The following is a 22,918-nucleotide window of genomic DNA, read 5'->3' as shown; positions in this document are numbered from 1 at the left end:
AATTAGAAAAAATGCTGGCCAGTATGCTATTCTGGTATGTACCAGAGCTCTAGATGTAAGTATTAAAATTTATTAGCATTTTATGGACAAAAAAGCCAAGACCCAGAAAGATTAATTTATCTTTATAAGGTCACATACTAGTTAGTAGCAGAGCTAGAACTCAGATTTAGAGCTGCCTGACTATAGAACCTGTGTTCTAAACACAATCCTAATTAAATAATTACAGTAAGATTATATCATACTCAAGACTTTTCTTAACCACGAGCATGTGTGTTTTATACTATAAATACTTCAAACTAAATATTAATGCTAAGAATGTTTTAGTGGCTTTTAAAAAATTTCACCAGAATAATGAGCACATATATGTAGGATGGAGCCCTGGTAGCACAGTAGTTAAGCAATCAGTCCTAACCAAAAGGTTGGCAGTTCAAATCCACCAGTTGCTCCTTGGAAACCCTGTGGGGCAGTTCAGCTGTGTCCTCTAGGGTTCCTATGAGTAGAATTGACACTATGGCAATGGGTTTTTTTTTTTTTTTTTTTTTATGTAAGGCACTGAGCTGGGTAGTTTACTTGAACTGTTTCATAAAATCCTCAGAACTCGATGATGTGGTTACTCTTATTGTCTCTGTTTTACAAATAAGGAATCTGAGGCTCGGAGGGGTTAATGAAGTTGCCCAGAATCAGACAGCTAGTAAGTGTCAGAGCCTGGATTCAAACACAAGCAGTCTGACTCCAAGCCTGGCACTTTTAATCACTGTTAATCCTGACATTATAATGCCCTGAATTAACTAAAACTGATTCTTTCTCCAGTACTTTGTTTATATTGAAAGGCATAGAGAAGATTAACTAGAATATTGAAAAAGAAGGCATTCCATCAACTAGAATATACTGTTTCCTTTTTCTAGAGAGGACAGAATTAAAAATGGAGGAAAGGAAGTGGAGGGCAAGGAGCTAATATTTATTGATGACGACTATGTGCCAGGCGCTATTCTAGGTAGTGCCTCTGCATGATCACTTAATGATCTGCGATAACTTTTTGTTTTGTTTTGTTTTTTACTTAAAACAACATTTATTGCTCATGATTCTGGGGTTTGGCAGTTTTGGGCAAGGTTCAGCTGGAGTGGCTCCTCTCTGCTCCATATGGTGTTGGCTAGGCTACGGTTAGGCAAGAGGAAAGGTCAGTTGGCAGGTTGGCTAGGGGCTGGCTGGTACCAGATGACCTCATTTACACATCCGGTGATGGGCTGGGGTTGTTAGCAAGGTGTCTCAGTTCACCTCTACATAACCTATCTAGCAGGTTAGCTCAGGCTTCCACATGAGGCAGCTAGATTCCAACCACAATAACTTTAAAGGATAGTGTTATATTATTACACCTATTTTACAGAGGAGAAAACTAAGACACAGAGAAATTAAGCAAGTTGCCTAAGGTGTCTCGTAAGTACCTAGTAAGCAGGGAAGCTGGAATTCAAATACAAGTCAGCACATTTTCTTTTCACTAAACCACACTATCGATAACTGAGATTATACTGTGCCATGTGGAATTTTGATTTGTTATAGAATGTCTTTCCAGTGAGAATTAAACAGAGAATGTGGTTGGTTTAGAAAATTCCTACACTCAGTTTGGGAAATGTTTGAAGAAGAATTAGACACTGAAAGAAAAAGGGAAGAAAGCAGCAATTATAATAAACATAGCAGTTAGGAAGCCTAGAATTTAAAACTGTGAAACTCTGGACTTATTCTGGGCTAGCTTGGGTGGACTTGAACCTCCAGCCTTTTGGTTAGCAGCTGAGCATGTTAACTGTTTGCATTACCAGCAAATAAGGTGTTCCTGACCTAAGGACTACAGTAGACATATTAGTCACAAACTTGGTGGGTATGATCCAAAAGATTATTTTATTGGACTTAGACACTTGGTGGAAGACAGCAATAATGAGTTAGTTTTAAAAAATATTTTAACCTTTAAAAATATTAGCACCATCAAGGAATATGTCAACTTGGTCATTGCTAATAACAATTTAGGATTATTTTAAAATGAGATTAAAGAGGTGGGTGATATGGTTTTAGAGTATAATATGTAAACAAACAGTCCTTTAAAAAGCGATGAGTAAATGGTTTAGAATACAGATAGAAAAACGTGAAGTGTAAAACTAAATTGGGAAGAAATGCAGCTTCATTAAACATTTGTGATATTACTGGAATGGAGGATGCCAAATACATGATATAAATAATTGGCTGTTGTACTACTGGGAGTTCTGGAGACAGAGTATAATATAGAGGTTGGAATTTGGGCTCTCTGGCCAGATTTTTGGAAACCCTGGTGGCGTAGCGGCGGTTAAGAGCTATGGCAGCTAACCAAAAGGTCAGCAGTTTGAATCCACCAGGTGCTTCTTAGAAACCATATGAGGCAGTTCTGCTCTGTCCTATAGGGTCACTGAATTGATCGATGGCAGTGGGTTTGGTTTGTGTGTTTTTGGTCAGTTTTTTGGACTACAGTCTTGGCTCTGCGTTTCGTAGCTATGTGACTTAGACAAGTTATACAATTTTTGTTTAAACAGTTTTCTCAATGGTAAAAGGGAAAATAATGCTTCAAAAGGTTGGTAAAATAATCCATGTAAAGTAGCATCCAGTATATCTTATTAATATTTTCTCATTACCTAATGAATGATATTAACACTAATAATACTATTATATTTGTTATAATTATAAAATAGTATGTTAAAATTTATTAATAATAACATTAATATTAATATCATTACCTTAGTATTATCAAGGTCAAAGATATCTTAATATTGTTAAGAAATATGTTGAAATTTTTCAACATTTAAAAAATATGAGATTATTTTTTGATTTATTGTGAAGACATGCGTTTGCTTTTCTCAACTTTTTCTTCTTTTGATGAGTTAATGTTTTTAACCATGTCCTTTCTTGGGTTTCGTTTTTTACTCAGATTTGACTACAGCTCATCAATTTCTACTTTGGAAAATAAAGATTTTATTTTCTTTTTCTGTATTAGTCTCCAGACTGGCTGCATTCTCTCTTCTGTACCTAAATGATTTCTTTGGCTAGTTGGATGACTATCTCATAAGAACTTTGAGAAAAAAAAAAAAACAGTATTAAAACTGAACAAAGTTACCTTTATTTACCTTTTTGAATTTTTAAGCCAACTTTTTTATAATATCCTGTATTTAGTTTAGATAAATATTTTCCACAAAAACTTTCATTAATTGATAAGATGTTTGAAAAATTAAATAATGTGACAATAGCAAAATGTGAAAAATACCTAATAGTGATCTATTTAACAGCTTTAATTTGCTTTATTAAATTTAGATACAGATTTACTTAAAGATTTCTCTCAAGGAGGAATATCAGAAGATAAACTTCATGTTCTTGCTCAGCAGCAATATGAACAGCTAACACATGCTATGAAATGTAAGTTTGTCATCAGAACAATCTTTTTAAAATATCTTGCAAATCTTAGAAACATTAATACTTAACTTATCTCTTATAATCAGGCAATGAAGTGTGAACCTGAAGTGAATTTTCCAGAGCTCTAAGTCTTAACACCTTCAAGTAACAGTATTTATTTTTACCAATTTAATATAAGTTTTTAAAAGTATTTGTTTTACTATCATTTTAAACATAGGTTATCAAATATAACTTAATGACTTCCTAATGGTGAATTGAAATAATTTTGTAAATCTATGATTGTACAGTTCATCTTTTCTCTTTCTTCTCTTTGGTTTCTTGTTGTTGCTGTTAGGTGCATATGAGTCTGTTCCAACTCACAGAGACTCCTTGTACAACAGAGTGAAATACCGCCTGGTCTTGTGTAATCCTCACAGTCGTTGCTGTGTTTAGCCCATTGTTGCAGCCACTGTGTCAATCCATCTCGTTAAAAGTCTTTCCCTTTTTTGCTAACCCACTATTTTACCAAGCATGATGTCCTTCTTCAGGGACTGGTCCCTCCTGATAACAAGTCCAAAGTACTTGAGATGAAGTCTCACCATCCTCTCTTCCAAGGAACACTCTGGCTGTACTTCTTCCAACACAGACTTGTTTGTTCTTCTGGCAGTTCTTTGGTCTTCCTCATTCGTTGTCCAACTTCTGCATGCATATGAGGTGATTGAAAATATCATGGCTTGGTCAGGCCCACCTTAGCCCTCAAAGCGGCATCTTTGCTTTTCAATACTTTAAAGTCTTTTGCAGCAGAGGTCTTTTGCAGTAGATTTTCTCAGTGCAATACATCGTTTGATTTCTCGACTGCTGCTTCCATGGACATTGATTGTGGATCCAAGTAAAATGAAATCCTTTACAGCTTCAGTCTTTTCTGTGTTTATCATGATGTTGCTTGTTGGTCCCGTTGTGAGGATTTTTGTTTTCTTTATCTTGAGGTGCAATCTATACTGAAAGGCTGTAGTCTTTGATCTTCATCAGTAAATGCTTCAAGTTCTCTTTGCTTTGACCAAGCAAAGTTGTGTCAACTGCATATTGCAGGTTATTAATGAGTCTTCCTCCAATCCTGATGCCCCATTCTTCTTTATATATTCCAGCTTCTAAGATTATTTGCTCAGCATACAGATTGAATTAGTATAGTGAAAGGATACAACCTTGACAAACACCTTTCCTGATTTTAAACCACGCTGTATCCCCTTGTTCTATTCGAACAACTACCTCTTGGTCTATGTACAGGTTGTACCTGAGAAAAATTGAGTGTTCTGGAATTCCCATTCTTCACAATGTTATCCACAATTTGTTATGATCCGCATAGTCAAATGCCTTTGCACAGTCAGTTAAACACAGGTAAACATCTTTCTGGTATTCTCTGCTTTCTGCCAGGATCCATCTGACATCAGCAGGGATATCGCTCATTCCACTTCCTCTTCTGAATTTGGCTTGAATTTCTGGCAGTTCCCTGTTGATGTACTGCTGCAGCTCCTTTTGAATGATCTTCAGCAAAATTTTACTTGCGTGTGATATTAATGATGTTGTTTGATAATTTCTATATTCTGTTGGATCACCTTTCTTGGGTAGGCATAAATACAGATCTCTTCCAGTCAGTTGGTCAGGTAGCTGTCTTCCAAATTTCTTGGCATAGATAAGTGAGCACTTCCAGCGCTGCATACATTTGGTGAAGCATCTCAATTACCATTCGGTCAATTCCTGGAGCCTTGTTTTTTCCAGTGCCTTCAGTGCATCTTGGACTTCTTTAGTACCATTGGTCCTGATCATATGCTACCTCCTGAAATGGTTGATGTCGACCAATTCTTTTTGGTATAGTGACTCTGTGTATTCCTTCCATCTTCTTTTGGTGCTTCCTGCATCATTTAATATTTTCCCCATAGAATCCTTCAATATTGCCACTGCAGGCTTGAAATTTTTTTGGTTCTTTCAGCTCGAGAAATCCTAGGTGTGCTCTTCCCTTTTTGTTTTCTAACTCCAGGTCTTTGTACATTTCATTGTACTTCTCTTTGTCTTCTCGAGCTACCCTTTGAAATCTTCCATTCAGCTCTTTTACTTCATCATTTCATCCATTTGCTTTAGCTACTATATGTTCAAGAGCAAGTTTCAGAGTCCTTTCTGACATCCATTTTGGTCTTTATCTTTCCTGTCTTTTTAATGACCTTTTACTTTCTTCATGTATGATATTTTTGATGTCATCCTCCCACAACTCATCTGATCTTTGATTATTAGTGTTCAATGTGTCAAAATCTATTCTTGAAATGGTCTCTAAATTCAGGTGGGATATACTCAAAGTCATACTTTGGCTCTCTTGGATTTGTTTTAATTTTCTCCAGCTTCAACTTGAACTTGTAAACAAGCTGTTGGTGGTTTGTTCCACAGTCAGCCCCTGGCCTTGTTCTGACTGATGATACTGAGTGTCTCCATCGTATATTTCCACAGATGTAGTTTATTTGATTCCTGTGTATTCCACCTGGCAAGGTCCACATGTATGGTCATGGTTTATGTTGTTGAAAAAAAGTATTTGCAACGAAGAGGTTGTTGGTCTTGCAAAATTCTATCATGTGATCTCTGGCATCATTTCTATTACCAAGGCCGTATTTTTTAACTACCAATCCTTCTTTTTTGTTTCCAACTTTCACATTCCAATCACCAGTAATTATTAATGCATCTTGATTGCATGTTCTATCAATTGCAGACTGCAGAACTTGGTAAAAATCTTCGGTTTCTTCATCTTTGGCCTTAGTGGTTGGTGTGTAAATTTAAATAATAGCTGTATTAACTGGTCTTCCTTATAGGCGTATGGATATTATCCTATCACTGACAGCATTGCACTTCAGGATAGATCTTGAAATGTTCTTTTTGACAGTGAATGCAGTATCATTCCTCTCCAGTTTGTCATTCCCAGCATAGTAGACCATATGATTGTCTGATCATAAGTGGTCAATACCAGTCCATTTCAGCTCACTAATGCTTGGGATATTGAATTTGTTCCATTTCATTTTTGACGACTTCCAGTTTTCCTAGATTCACACTTCATACACTCCACATTCTGATAGTTAATGGATGTTTGCAGCTGTTCTCATTTTGAGTCATGCTGCACCAGCAAATGAAGATCCCGAAAGCTTTACTTCAGCCACATCATTAAGGGCAACTCTGCTTTCAGGAGGCAGCGCTTCCCCAGTTGCAGTTTGAGTGGCTTCCAACCTGGGGGGCTTATCTTTCTATAGTATATCAGACAATGTTCTGCTGCTAATCATAAGGTTTTTACTGGCCATTTTTTTCTAGAAGTAGTTTGCCAGGTCTTCTTCTTAGTCTTCCTTACTCGGAAGTGCCACTGAAACCTGTCTACCATGGATGACCGTACTGGTATTTGAAATACCAGTGGCATAGAGAATGGAGAGATGCAATTATAAAGTCTAGATCTCTTGATTTAAAGTCTGAGTAACAAAGCTCTTTAAGTACTTATTATTTTGCTTTAGTCATTCCACTAAAATCTTGAATATCTTATACAACTGCCCGTCCATATGTGGAGGCGGAAATCTTGATGTCTCTGAGAAATTACATAAGGTTTTATTAATTCAGTGCATGTTTATTAAGTGCCTATTCTGGGTCAGACATTAAGCTGGATGTTATATATGAGTGGGAATAAATCCTGACTTCCAAAATCTCAAATGTAAGTTTGTGGATATAGATAATTCAATATATGAAGAAATAGCATACATGAAGTAGAAATAAGGCAAAAAAGTCACAGAGAAGGTCAGCCCTTCTGGTTAGTTAATGCTGGAAATAAACGTTAACTTGAACATGATAGTGTGTGTATGAAATACGTTAGAAGATTAGAAAGTTGTTAGGTAATAAATGTTTATTTGATATATTTTAATTAAGTGATACATTTTGATACATTTTAATTAAGTGAGTTTTTAAAGCTTAAAAGAAGCATGAGAAGCAAAGAGATTTTAATGACATAAGCTCTTTTATGATGCCAAGTAAACATAATGTTTGGCATCTCTTGAAATTATGACAGTTTACACTACTGGAAAACATACTGTAAATCAAAGCAGGTTTTATTTACTTTTCCCATAAAAACAATGCTATGTTAGGTAGTTAGGTGCCTAATCAGAAATTTGATTCCAAATTTTGATAGAAATAATTAAAAGACCTGTTTAAAATCAAACATGTAATAAATGATAACTATGCTCATAGTTGTAAAAATAATTTTTTAGTATTCAGACACTTATTGATCACTTATTATATCCCAGGAACCCTGCTATTTACTTTATATGTAGCATTTCATTTAATGCTCTCTAAATCTTTTAGCTTCCTTGCCTTCTTTGAACAGAGTGGCAAAGGGGCTCAGGACTTCCTACACCTCTTATCTCCTAAAACCCATACCCTTGCCACTACCTTAAAATTATAACAAGTATATCTCATTGTGCATTTTATACCTATTTATGACAGTAACTTCAGGAAGCCCCAACTCTGCGGTCATACCTTATCTCCTGTACTCTGGTTCCTGTATTTCTCTTCATATCCCCTCATCTGTCCCCATCTCCCACTTTGTGCTCTCTAGAACTTACAGCCCATCATCACCAAGATAAATCCCCTATATTTTAACCTCTTCTTTGAATGTTCCTTTCCTTCTTTCTTTTTTTTTTTTTCTGTAACTTGCCTTTCTCTTGAGATAGTGCTCTCAAGATGGGGGTAGATGTCATCCCTGCTCCTCATTATTCCTTCCCCTGTTTTTCTAGTTACCTGCTGATCTAGGTGCTAGTCATTCTCATTACTTAAAGATTTTAGCTCTTGGCTCATTACTGCTTTCTCCAGCACTACTGCCTTAATTCTTGGTGAGTTCAGTATCTGCATAGATGATCTCCCCATCCCTTGGCCCTCTCAGTTCCTGACCTCTTCTCCTCCAATGATTGTGTCCACTCCCTGACCTCAGCCTCACTCCTGTGGTCACACCCTGGACCTTGTCATCACCAATGATGGTAACTCCACCATATTCTCAGTGTCAAGCCTGTCATTCTTCCTTTGTCACCCCCCGCCACATTCCCTCTAGTATTCCAATTCCAGAAACCCACTGATTCTATTACATTTTCACTGTCCCTTCTCCTTCCCCTACATGTCCTCATTTCCCTTCTAAACCTTGGTCCTAGATCATTCCCATCAGTATACAAATATGCCAAGCATGCTGTTATTTCTCCTGTCTTAAACAAAAACAAAACATTGAAAATAAACTCTGGATTCCACTTTTTCTTTTAGCGATTGTCATATTCCACTGCTTTCTTTTACAACCAAACTCTTCAAAAGAGTGGTCTATATCCAGTTTCCATTTGCCCAGGCTCTCACCTGGCTCCTTTTTAAATCTTTCCTCTCATTCTTTTTTAAGCCTATTACCATCACGCTTTCAATCCTGCCACTAAACAAAAATGCTGTTCTTAGGAATACAAATGACCCTCATGTTATGTCAGTTCACAGTCCTCTAACTGTAGCAGCTGACGCAAGTTAATCACCTCCTCCTACTTAACAGACTTACTTCACTTGTCAAGATGCCACATTCCTGGTTTGCATTCTTAACTCTCTTGGGGCAAGTGGGAAACCTCCTCTTTTCATCTTCTTTGCGGGAGCGGGGGGAGTTCCCTCTTTCCCCACTCTCTTTAATATTGGAGTATGCCATGGTTCAGGCAAGGAGCCCTGGTGGCACAGTGGTTAAGTGCTCAGCAGCTAACTGAAAGGTCAGCAGTTTGCTTCGGTAAAGATTGCAGCCTTGGAAACCCTATGGGCCAGTTCTACTCTGTCTTATAGGGTTACTATGAGTCAGAATCAACTCATTGGCAGTGGAGGAAGAAGAAAAGGGTTCAGGCCTTGGATTTTTTGTCTGTATCTTCACTTACTCCCTTGGTGATCTCATCCAGTGTTATGGTTTTAAACACCTCTCTGTGGCTCCCAAATTTACATTTCCAGTCCAACCCCTGCCCTGAATTTTTGCCTTGTGTCGCCAACTACTTACTTTCTTGATGTCTTCATTTGGTGACTCATTGGCATCTCTAAGTTATCATGTCCAAAGTGGAAATCCTGGTCTTTTTTATACCATACCTGTTCCTTTTACAGTGCTGCCGTTTCAGTTAATAGCAGTTCCAACTTTCCACATGCTCAGGCTGAAAACTGTGGCATCATCCATGACTTCTCTTTTCATACCCACAGCAAGCCTGTCAGCAAATGGGGTAGGCTCTACATTCTACATATATCCAGAACCCATTCACTGTCACCGTTACCACCGTGTCCAATCCACTATCATCTCTCACCTGGAAGACCGCAATACTCCCCTACAGTGTATTTGTAACACACCAGTTGGAGTGATCTTGTTAAAATATAAGTCATACAGGGTCAGTCCCCTGCTCAAAACCCTCCAGTGGCTACTCCCCCACCTTTTTTTTTTATGGCTTCCTGTCCTAAGCAGAGTGAAAAAATGTCCTTCAGTGGCCTACCAGGCCCTGTACTATCTGGTCCTCAGATCATACCTTCTGACCTCATCTCCCAGTACTCTCTCCTCATTCCCTCTGCTCTGATCAGAGGAGCCCGCCCCTTTGCTCTCCTTGGGCATGCCAGGCCTCCTTCCATTTCAGGGCCTTTATACTTGCTGTTCCCTTGGCTTAGAATATCCTTCCCTAGCTATTTATATGGCTGGCTCCCTAATTTTCTTCAAGCCTACTCACAGTTTGTGTTCTCAGGGATGCTTTCTATGACTACCCCAGTTAAAATTAAAATATTTTTTCCTGGAACTCTCTATTCTCTATACCTGTTTTGTTTTTCTCTATAACATTTATTACCTTCTAATAATACCATGGAAACTCTGGTGGCGTAGTGGTTAAGTGCTACAGCTGCTAACCAAAGGGTCGGCCGTTCGAATCCTCCAGGCACTCCTTGGAAACTCTATGGGGCAGTTCTATTCTGTCCTATAGGGTCGCTATGAGTCGGAATCGACTTGACGGTGCTGAATTTGGTTTTTTGTTGTTGTTGTTTAATAATACCATATAATTTCTCTATTTATGTCTTACTGTCTTTCTCACACTACTAGAAAGTAAGCTCCATAGGACAGGGATTTTGTCTGTTTTGTTTACTGATGGGTCTTGAATGCCTAGAACAGTGCCTGGCACTTAGTAGGTGTTTGATATATGAATAATGTGTGAGTTGCCATTTACTTCATTTTACAGATGAAAAAATGTGAGACTTTAGGTAATTCTTACAACAGTAGGAGCCCTGGTGGCTCAGCGGTTAAGCATTCAGCTGTTAATCAAAAGGTTGGCAGTTCTAATCCACCAACTGCTCCTTGGAAACCCTATGGGGCAGTTGTTTTCTGTCCTCTAGGGTCACTATGAATTGGAATCAACTTGATGGCAGCAACTTTTTAAAGAGTATAACAGTAAGTGACAGAATTGGGATTCAAATCTGTCTATTTCTAGAGTCCTTTTAATTAGTTAGAGGGCATTTGTGGTTCAGTGGTAGAATTCTCACTTTCCATACAGGAGACCTGGGTTCAATTCCTGGCCAGTGTGCCTCATACACAGCCACCACACATCTGTCATTGGAGTCCTGTGTGTTGCTATGATGCCGAAGAGGTTTCAGCAGAGCTTCCAGATTAAAACAGACTAAGAAGAAAGGCCTGGTGATCGACTTCCAAAAATCAGCCATTGAAAACTCTACGGATCACAATGGTCCAATCTACAACTGATTTTGGGATTGGTGCAGGACCGGGCAGTGGATAGCTCAGTTGTGCAAATGATTGCCATGAGTCGAGGGCCAACTCAACGGCAGCTAACAACAACATTTAACTAGTTATGTGATACTGCTTGTGAAGGAATGGCTGAAAGTATCGAGTGCATTTAATCTGCAAAAGGCCTCTCAAACGTTCTATCAATGTTTGTATGTGCTGCATTTCCTAGTATATTTATTCCTGTTTGTTACTAGGTTGAAGACATAGATTGCATTTTTAATTCCTGTATAATCCAGTTAGATTTACTTCATTTATTGGCCACAGACTACATCACTAATTCATGCTTTTGTTTTTAAAAGGGAACCATGCAAGCATCTATGGGAATCATTCCTTTCAAAACCTTGTGGTGTTAGTATCAAAAAGATGTTTGGAAATAGCAAACGTGTATAGGGTTGTTGGAAACCCTGGTGGCGTAATGGTTAAGTGCTACGGCTGCTAACCAGAGGGTTGGCAGTTCAAATCTGCCAGGCGCTCCTCGGAAACTCTATGGGGCAGTTCTACTCTGTCCTACAGGGTCACTATGAGTCGGAATCGACTCAATGGCGCAGGGTTTATAGGGTTGTTGATGGATCATTATAGTCATTGTATTTTTTTTACATATAGTTACTAAAGCTCAAGCAGTTGTTTACTGCACATGTTCGGTTTATCCAGAAGAAAATGAAGCTGTTGTTAAAAAAGCACTGGAATTTCAAGACCCTGGGAACAAAGTACAACCTTACAGGTAAGAAAGGAAAGAATTCTTCTGAAGAACTCAAATAATCAAATATTTTTGAAAGCGAAAAGTTATGATTTTCTAAGTTGTATACAGACATTCCACTTCCTTTTTTTTTTCTCTAAATTTTAATATGATCAAATAACCCACCCTTTTACAACTTTAAGGTAGATTCAGTAGAGCCTTTACAACTGCTCAGCACAAGCATTTTCTTGTACATTAAAGACCCTTTTGTTTTTTTTATCATTGTTAAACCTCAAGGTATTTTGGCTTTGACTTGGTTGGTTTCTAGATTAATTGGGCCCAAATTTCATATCCCTGTTTTTAGATACATGCATGCTTCAGTAGAAGAAAAATAAGGATATAAAATATCTGTAGACAGTAAATTCAATGTTTATTATCTGAAAATTTTATACATTTTTTTAGGCTCTTTTAACCTTTGGTACCCACCAGGACTGAGGTAAAAATATCCTGATAACTATAGTAGCTTCTGGGTAAAATACTGCAATAAACTAGGGATAGAGAGGAAGAGTGATAATACTACAATCTGAACCATGGATATCAAGATAGGGAGTAGCTCTAAGAATATATGACACCAGTTAGTTCTTTAAGACTGTGACACTAAGTTAATGTAAAACATGTTCTGAGCTTTTCTTCTAATAAAGTACATTTTTAATATGTATGTAGTTTGCTCTCTCCTTTTAATTTGATATTTTCTCTGTGCTATTTCACAAGTGACCTGTTAGTCACACCTGTATTTCCCTCCTTGCTGGCTTTACTTCCTTATTTAGTAGTTCTTCTAGTTGGCTGCCAACCTCAGGTTCTCTAAACTTCTCAACAAGGCATTAGCTAAATCACCATCTAGTGGCAAAGAGGGTTTTTGCAGGTATATAACAATGAAATCCGTGAATGTGGAATGTTATCACTCTTGATTTGTCAAGTATAAGGCTTCTAAGAATATAATATGGCAAAAGTAGAGGAATATCTGTATTCTATTTCAGAAGGTTTTATTTCAGGTAAGCTATTATTGATTAATCCATATTATAGTATAAAAGACCCAAGTAATATTTAGAAAAGAAACACACACTAATTCATCATCTTCATTGGTTTGGGACTTAAACTCAGATCAGAGAGTATATACTCAAGAAGCTTGTAACTATTTGTGTGGGAATGCTTTGAAAATAAATTATGTATTTCTTAGGGAAGCATACTACATGGCCTTTTAGAATCATTTCTTGATCCCCCAAAATATTAGAATTTATGGTTGAAAGCAGTATTACATATCATCTAGCCTACTCACCTATCTGTTGCTTCAATTTCCTTTTAATATTCTAGGGATATCCAGGTCATTTTGGACTTGAGCCATGGTGATGCTTACCTTCACTCTATGCAACTTTAAACCCGCATTATAAAAACCTGAAACATCACAGAAATATTTACAAAGTAAAACTTTTCAAATCCCATCTTCTTAGGTATAATCACTTTTAAGAGTTTGATTTGTAGTCTGTCAGGATTTTCCAGCACCAAAAAAGTATATGGTTTAATTGATACTGTCAAATTGTCTTCCAAAATATCGCTTCACCAATGCTACATTTTATCAGGCTTTTAAGTCTTTACCATTCTGAGAGGTGAAAAGATGAAATCTTGTTGCTGATTAAGTTTTCACTTCACTATTAATGAGGTTGAGCATGTTTTCCTATTTATTGCCTGGGCAGTGTAATGTGGAGTAATTAAGATTGTTAGTTCCAAAGCTGTGTTTATCAAATATTCCTAAAAATTTTGGGGTATCTATGTCCCCTTCTGTATATTTTAAAGTTGACATCTAATTTTTTATCATAAGTTTAAATAGTTATATATGTGATCATTAAGGCTGTGTGTCACCCTGGCTAGGCCATGATTCTCAGTGGTTTGGCAGTTATGATGTAGTTTGGTAGTTATATAGTGATGTAATCACCTCCGTGATGAGATCTGATATAATGTGATAACCTTTATGATGGGAGCTGCTGTGAGTAGCCAGTCAGTTGAAAGGGAATTTTCTTGGGGTTGTGGCCTACATCCAGTATAGGTGGACTTTCTGGCAAGGCTTTTGCTCTCCCTGGATCTTACAGCTGGCTCCTGTTATCTGACCTCCAGTTCTTGGAACTGGAGCTAGCAGCTTATCTGACGATCTTGAGATTTCTCAGCGTCTGCAGCCAGTGAGCCAGAGTCCTGTTGTTTGACTTGCCAATCTTGCGTTCTCCAGCCCCTGCAGCTGTATGAGGCAGGAGAAGCCTTCAGCTTGACCCGTGGACTTGGGACTTTCCAACCTCTACAACCAAGGGAGCCATTTCCTTGATATAAATCTCTCTCTCTGTATATATATATACGTATACACACACTTCACTGGTTTTGCTTCTTTAGATAACCCAGCCTAAGACAATATGTTATTTCTGGAATATTATATTACACGTGTTCTTTAAATATATTTCTATTAAATCCTTGGACCTGCAGAATTATCTCATTCAATTTATGGGAAAATACTGACATGTAGCCTATTTTACAAAACTAGTTCTCATTGTAAAACCAGATTTACCTTGTCAGAAAAAGTCTGACTTTAAGTCAGATAAATAGGTTAATATGTTTTGGTGATTTTCTCCTAAATTTTAATTCTAATATAGATATATAAACAGAGAGAAAGAGACAGAAGTTCATGAACAGAGCTTTGCTGAGAGTTTGATACCTCTTAAATGTTTTTTACCTGAATTCTTCTTGCTTTGCCATGGGACTACCCCTCAGGAGAGCCTTCTTGAATTGTTTTTTATTTACTCTATTTACTGGGATGGTGGGTAGGTGGGTGGGGAGCAGTTCTGCACTACCTACCCTACTGGCTAAGGAACCAAAGTTAGGGTTGTGCCTACTACCGAGTATATCTATTCCAATTATGCGTTCAAGGACTGGGAAATAACCACTGGATGAATCCACTGTGAGCCAGACCTGGGCCAGAAGTCCATTTGTTACTTGCCCCTTTATGCCCCTATTCTAACGGGGGAGAGGTATAATGATGCTCTTATTCTTTGGGTATCAGTGTCAACTGGTATCCTGTGGCCTGCAGTCTTTGAAGTGTTTGGCTATTTTCCTTTCCCTAGAGTACAATGGCCATAATTAGAGGAAATGGCCATAGATCCCTTTGGAAAGCACTAGAGAAATCATTGCCTTGTAAGCTTGCCATAATGTTTTCTTCCTTCTAGAGACTCAGCCACTCTTGCAGGCAGTGGGTTCTGGGTCTGAGGACTGGCCTAGGTCTGGAAACTGGGGCAGTTCCCTCAGCTTCTTGAACATCTGTGCATGATTTCTTTTAATTGTACAGATTGAGAAGCACTGTTGTTAGCTGAAAACCAGGTTCTTTTAGCCATTTCTGTAACTCTGTGGTCCAACTTCTTCCCATCTTCCCTTTGGCTGCTACTTTAGCCTTGTACTCATGATAATCAATAATCACATATTCCTGGCTTCTGATGGCTAATTTGCATTCACCTGGCCTCTGTTTTTCAGAATGCAATTATACTCATTGCTATGAGGCCAGTTCTGCAACGGCATCTCCTACGTTGGCCCTGGCCTGTGGAGGAGCGGCACCACTGAACTCCTTAATGTTACTGGTGCCCCATTTATCAGCACATTCCTTGTTGATTTGGTAAATAAATGGTGTGTCCTCCATGTCCTCCTCTTAACATGGTCCTCTGGTGGGTTTTCTAGCCATAATAGTATACCCATTATAGCAAGCCCACTTTTCTGAGTCTTCTAATCCTTTTCGAAATGGCAGCCTAGCATTTCTACCACACTTCATGTGAGCCATTGTGTATTAGTTTTCTATCTCTGCTTAAGAAATTATCACAGATTTCACACCTTAAAACAATATGCATTAACTAGCTCAGTTTTGTGGGTCAGAAGTTGGGCATGGTGTGATTGGAATCTCTGCTGAGGGTGTCACTGGGCTGAATTCTTCTCTGAAGGCTTTGGGGAGAAATCTGCTTCCAAGCTCATTCTTGTAGTGGTAGGAGTAAGATCCGTGTTTTCTTGCTGGCTGTCCACCCACGGCAGCTCTTAACTCCTAGAGGCTGCCTTCATTCCTTACCATGTGGTTCCTTGTGTCTTCAAGCCAGCAGTGGCATGTCAAATTCTTCTTGTGATTCCAATCTCTGACTAATTCTGACATCTCTGACCTCTAGGCTTAGATTTAAAGGGCTCACTTGGTTAGATCAGGCCCACCCAGATAATCTCCCTATTTTAAAGTCAACTGAACTGGGATCTTAATTACATCTGCGAAATCCCTTTGCTGTGTGTCTTAGGCTAGATTTTCTAGAGGAACAAAACCAGCGAACTGTGTGTGTGTGTGTATATATATACACACACACGTACACACGTATGTATGTATGTATATATAGAGAGAGGGAGATTTATTTCAAGGAAATCGCTCATGCAGTTCTGGAAGCTGGCAAGTCCCAAATCCGTGGGTCAGACGTCAGGCTGGAGGCTTCTCCTGACTTACATTATTGCAGTGGCTGACGAACCCAAAATTGGCAGGTCAGATGGTAGGCTGTTAGTTCATGGGGCTGTGGGAGCTGGTGAATCTCAAAATCTGCAGGTCAGATGGTAGGCTGCTGGCTCATGTCCCACGAACTGAAGATCAGAGGATGACGAGTCAGATGTAGGATCCAGGAAGAGCTACCTTTAACAGAACATCTCTATGTATTGGATGCAGGATACATCCCTAAGGAAACTCCCCTTTCCACTGATTGCTCACATCAGATCACAAAATGGAGGATGATTACATAGTATCTGCCAAACCACTGAGAATTATAGCTGAGGCAAGTTGACACATAACCTTAACCATCACAGTCCACCCCTTGTCAACATGGTACCTGTACACATCTCCTTAAACCATACATCATCTCTAAATAAAGACAGTTATAAAGTTATATTTGTGCCTAGCATGATACAACTAATGTGCGTACAACCAAAAATGCACTAGCCCTGTTTCCATCTTATATTTTATAATAAGTAATGGAATAAGGGAGGGAAGAAAACAAAGATACTTGAGATATATATAGATATATCTATCTATCTACATTTATATGTATATTTATTGTTTTTGAGTAAAACAATTACAGTCCTAATTTCTGCAACTGGTCACATCTTTAGCTGGTATTTAGAACTGTCTTCTTCCGCCACCCATTTTGTATTCTCTTTGCTCTCAGCAAGCACCTCAGCTGGTCATAGCTCTTTGCATGGTGGAGTGACCCAAACCTTCCCTCCTGAAGGGACTGGACCATGTTGGAATTGGGTTGCTATAGTTTTCCATGAACTTTAATCACAGGGCATGGTAGTACTAAGGGATCACCTACATTTCATATATACTCTTCTTTTCCTCCATTAAAAAAAAAAAAAAAAATTTGATTTCCTTTTGGTAATCAGGATCAATCACACTACCCATTATGGTAACTCCCTTCTTTGCCTGTTGATCCAGAGGGATGAGAACCCCAAAGTGGCCGGGTGGCATTCTTAATTCCAGTTCAGTGGAATCAGTGTTCTATTTCCTGGTGGGAGCATTCTTCCCTTTGGAACTAAGACGTCTAGACCCACAAAGCATAGGATCATAGGGACAGGAAGCAAAAATTTTGTGACTGGTTCACTAGGGGTGATAGCGAGTAGTGCCATTTCCATTTCCACCCCTTAATTCCTGGACCCATGAATCCTGGCTATGGGAGAAACAGCACCATATATTGGATGCTGGCTTATAGCATATACAACCTCCTGAAGAACATTGCCCCAACCCTGCAAGGTATTGCCACCTAGCTGGTGCCATAATTGTGTCTTTAGAAGGCCAGTCCATCGTTCTATCAAGCCAGCTGCTTCAGGGTGATGGGGAACATGGTAAGACCAGTGAATTCCATGAGTATGGGCCTATTGCCGCACTTCATTTGCTGCGAAGTGAGTTTCTTGATTTGGGGCAATGCTGTGTGAGATACCATGACGGTGAATAAAGCATTCTGTAAGTCCATGGATGGTAGTTTTTGCAAAAGCATTGTGTGCAGGGAAGGCAAATCCATATCCAGAGTAAGTGTCTATCCCAGTAAGAACAAAACACTGCCCTTTCCATGATGGAAGTGGTCCAATATAATCAACCTGCCACCACGTTGCTGGCTAATGGCCCTCAGGAATGGTGCTATACTGGGGACTCAGTATTGGTTTCTGCTGCTGGCAGATTGGGCACTCAGCAGTGGCTGCAGCCAAGTCTGCCCTGGTGAGTGGAACTCCTTGTTACTGAGCCCATGCATAACCTCCATCCCTGCCACCATGGCCACTTTGTTCGTGAGCACAATGGGCAGTGACAGGAGTGGCTGGGGAAGGAGGATGACTGGTATCCACAGAATGCATCATCGTATCCACAGAATGCGTCATCATATCCACTTGATAGTTAAAATCTTCCTCTGCTGAGGTCACCCTTTGGTGAGCATTCACATGAGACACAAATATCTTCACTTCTTTGGCCTATTCTGAGAGGTCTGTCCACATGCCTCTTCCCTATACCTCCTTGTCACCAATTTTTCAGTCATGTTCCTTCCAAGTCCCCAGCCATCTAGCCAAACAATTGGCCACAGCCAATGAATCAGTACATGGTTGCACATCCGGTCATTTCTCCTTCCAAGCGAAATGAACAACCAGGTGCACCGCTCAAAGTTCTGCCCACTGGGAGGATTTCCCTTCATCTCTGTCCTTCAGGGAGGCCCAGAAAAGGGCTGCAGTGCTGCCAGTGTCCACTTCCAAGTGGTGCCTGCATATTGCACAGAACCATCTGTAAACCAGTCATGACTTTCCTTTTTCTCACTCAGCTGGTAGTAAGGAACTCCCCATAAGGCCATAGGTGCAGACTAGGAGAAACAAGGTAATGTGTTATGAGTGGGGACCATGGACATTTGGGCCACTACCTCATGTAACTCGCTTGTGCCTTCAGGTCCTGTTTGTGCCCAATCTCGTATATACCACTTGTATTTAATAATGGAGTGCTGCAGTGCATGTTTGACTTTACAACTCTGTTGGTCAAATGACTTTATGATGGGCAGCTCAGGCTGTGTGATGGTTAAGATTGTGTGTCAACTTGGCTGGTCCATGATTCTCAGTGGTTTGGCAATTATATAGTGATGTAGTTTGGCAGTTATGTAATGATGTAATTTGGCAGTTGTGTAATAATGTGATCATCCTACATTTTGTGATTTTATGTAGTCATCCCCCATTTTGTAGTCTGGTATGAACAGCCAATCAGTTATAAAAGCTGGACAAGTCTCCAGTCTGACGTCTGACCCACAGATTTGGGACTTGCCAGCTTCCACAACTGCATAAGTCATTTTCTTAAGTTAAATCAATTTCCCTCTCTCTCTCTCTCTATACACACATATATACATATATATGTATATGCATATATATATACATATATATATACACACTGACACATGCACACTTCACTAGTTTTGCTCCTCTAGAGAACTCAACCTAAGATAGGTCACATAGTGACTAGGTAGCCCATGGTCAATCATTCAGTCTATTAAGGCACCCAGTAACAAGCAAAAAGCTGTTCTCAAAAGGAGAGTAGTTCCTGCAGAGAATGGCAGAGCTTTGTTCCAAAATCCTAAGGGTCTGCACTGTGATTCCAAAGACTATAAACAGCATCTCTATCTGTCACTGACGCTTCAGGTATCACTGGATCAGCCAGATCATATGGCCCAAGTGGCAGAGTGGCTTGCACAGCAGCCTGAACCTATTGCAGAGCCTTCTCTTCGTCTGGGCCCCACTTAAAACTAACAGCTTTTTGAGTCACTTGATATATAGGCCAGAGTAGCATACCCAAATGAAGGATATATTGCCTCCAAAATCCCAAAGAGGCCCACCAGGCATCGTGCTTCCTTTTTAGTTGTAGGAAGGGCTGGATATAATAACTTACCCTTCACTTTAGAAGGAATATCTCAACATGCCCCACGCCACTGGACCCCCAGAAATTTCATTGAGGTGGAAGGCGCCTGAATTTTTGTGGGATTAATTTCCCACCCTCTAGCATGCTGGGTTTGGTTTTTTTTTAGCATGCAAATGTCTTACCAATAAGTCTAGAGTCATTGATACTTCTTGCTCACTAGATCCAGCCATCATAATGTCATCAGTGTAATGGACCGGTGTTACGTCTTGTGGAAGAGAAAGGGGATCAAGGTCCCTGCGGACTAAGTTATGACATAGGGCTGCAGAATTGATATACGCCTGAGATAGGATGGTAGAAGTGTATTGTTGGCTTTGCAGCTGAAGGCAAACTACTTCTGGTGATCTTTCAAAACAGGAATTGAGAAATAGGCATTGGCCAGATCAGTAGCTACATACCAGGTAGCAGGGGATGTATTAATTTGCCGAAGCAATGAAACCACATCTGGAACAGCAGATGCAATTGGAGTCACAACCTGGTTAAGTTTATGATAATTTGCTGTCATTCTCCAAGATTTATCTGTTTTTTGCACAGGCCAAATAGGTGAGTTGAATGGAGATGTGGTGGGAATCACCACCCTTGTGACCTTCAAATCCTTGACGGTGGCAATAATCTCTGCAATCCCTCCAGTAATGCAGTATTGCTTTTGGTATACTATTTTCCTAAGTAGGGACAGTTCTAATGGCTTCTGCTTGGCTTTTCCTACCATATAACCCTTACACTACATGTCAGGGATCTAATATGGGAGCTCTCCAAGTTGCAGAGTATGTCTATTTCACTTATGCATTCTGGAACTGGGGAAGTCACTACAGGATGGGCTCAGGGACTCACTGAACCCACTGTGAGACAGACCTGAGCTGAGACTTCATTAATAACCCAACCTCCATATGCCCCTACTCTGACTGGTGGGCCACAGGGGTGTTTTGGGTGTCCTGGAATTACCATATTTTTACACAAATAACAGGTGCCTTCTGAGTTTGTTTGCCAACTGCTTCCTCCCTCTGTGAGGTATTTTTGTAAGCATGCTATGCTAACTTTTTTTTATAGTATCATGTGGAAGAGGACTGGCATGGTTGCACTTGTGAGGGTGTCTCACACGGGGAGAGCACAGCCAGCAAACAAATGCAGAAGGCACATGTTATTTGTGTAAAAATACAGTAGGGTCAGTCCAGAGCCAGTGTCCAGTAATCCTTGAAGAGTCAGTCTTGTAAAAGGCCATAGATCTCTTTGGGGATGGCTGGGAGAAAGATTAACGATATAAATTTTTGGCAGTACAGTGGGGTCCTTCCTCAAGGGTACCTGGCCTCCCCTTCATTCAAGGGGTTGTGGGTCTGTAAACTGGCTCAAGTCTGGGAAATTAATGGAGGGCTGTGACTCTCTATTCTGGCTATTTAAGTTAGACTGCCATTCACTTGGCCTAGTTCTTCCACTTGTGCAGATCAAGTAAATAGTAGATTTCCTATCTGTTTCACTCCTAGGGACACTATAACTAAGTAGCCAACGCCATAAGTCCATACGACTCAGACTATTCTGATTGCTGCTTTGACTCTAACGTCTTTTATGGTAGCATGCCCACCTTGTCTTTGTTAATTAAGTGCTTGCCTCTTCGCCCCTACCACCACATGGTCCAATCAGCCCCATTGTAGTTAGGTGTCTTAATTCAGTTAGGGCAGTTCCCACTGTCAGATCTGTCTTAAATAAATTAGTAATCACAGCAGTCTTCAAGGATGCTGGGGCGCTCCTTTAACAAATTTGTTTCTCACTGTGTAGTAAAAGGTGTGTCCTCTGGGCGCTCCATGGGTGGGTCTGTGGGTCCAACATGATAAATCAACTCTAACATGCCAATTTCTCCAAGCCTTTGGATATCTTCTACAGTATACCAACGCAGATCTGGCACTTCATTTTGATTTAGTGCAGGCCACTGCTTAATCCATGCTTCAGTGAACCAACCACATAAACTATAAGATCCTTTTTTAACCTCTGGAGCTGAAACACTAAATGAAGAATATGTGCTTACTGGGCCCAAATCAGTAAACTCAGACTGATGCAACTTGATGTGCCTTGCACCATTATCCCACCATTAATAGCCATTCCCATACATATTACCCAGATTTCCATTTGTATAGGAAAAATTAAGCAGTTCTTTTGGAGTGTAGCATACCTCCTCCTGGGTCATACTTTGTACTTCAACTCTTGGTGCTCTCTGGGACTTATGTCTAGTTACAGGTCTACAAGCAAAAATGGATGGAGGAGTGGGTCCTGGGGACATTGATCAATTTCTTGTAAGGCATCTGCCTCAGGTGATGCTCCAGGTACCACCCCAGGCAATATCTCAGACAAAGACTCTCAGGCACAGCTGGGCTAATCTCATCAGATGGGGGTGGAAAGGATAATGGATTTACTGGGGAGGGTGGCTTAGCAGACAAAGATGGAGTAATCTCTTCAGATGGGCGTAAGAAGGATGGTTTTGTTGGCAGGAGTGATTGAATGGAATTTAGGGGCTCAGTGTCACCAGCTTCCTGATTAAAAAAAAAAAAAATTATCTGCCCATATATCTCCATCCCAAGTTTCAGGGTCCCATTTCTTCCCCATCAGTTTCCCCACTTCAACTTCAGATACCATTCAAGGTTGGAAATTCAGTTGATGTTGTAATTAAACCATTCTTATGATAAGACTCAGGGTTTGGTTTTTGGTAGTATCACATCTGTTACTCCAATACAAAAGGCTTTCTTGCAGGGCACGTGGCAACTTTCAGGTCTTTTACACGGCACTTAAGCTGTGACTCTGAAGCCCTGAGCTCCTTTCTTTCTTTCACCACTTTGTTTAGTGAAAGCAGGACCAACCAACAAGCCGCCTATACTTCTTATTCTGACAGAATTGTAGAAAACTATCAAACATAGGATCATTCAGAGCCTTGTTTCTCAGAAATATTTTATCCATTGGTGGTGATATTTTGCATATTTCTGTTGCT

General features: G+C 39.7%; 1 protein-coding gene across 1 annotated transcript in view; it reads left to right on the top strand.

The window, feature by feature from the left end:
• NSUN7 (NOP2/Sun RNA methyltransferase family member 7) overlaps positions 1 to 22,918 on the top strand; it is a 70,393-nt gene that overhangs the window by 33,825 nt on the left and 13,650 nt on the right. Inside the window, exons 9-10 of the mRNA XM_049886958.1 lie at positions 3,328 to 3,429; positions 11,840 to 11,957. Coding sequence (XP_049742915.1) covers positions 3,328 to 3,429; positions 11,840 to 11,957 — 220 coding nt within the window. The remainder of the gene's footprint in view (positions 1 to 3,327; positions 3,430 to 11,839; positions 11,958 to 22,918) is intronic.

Source organism: Elephas maximus, chromosome 5 (assembly GCF_024166365.1).
Source record: "Elephas maximus indicus isolate mEleMax1 chromosome 5, mEleMax1 primary haplotype, whole genome shotgun sequence".
Lineage (NCBI taxonomy): Eukaryota > Metazoa > Chordata > Mammalia > Proboscidea > Elephantidae > Elephas > Elephas maximus.
The sequence above is the reverse complement of the archived record's forward strand: the minus strand, read 5'-3'. Positions and strand labels throughout refer to the sequence as shown.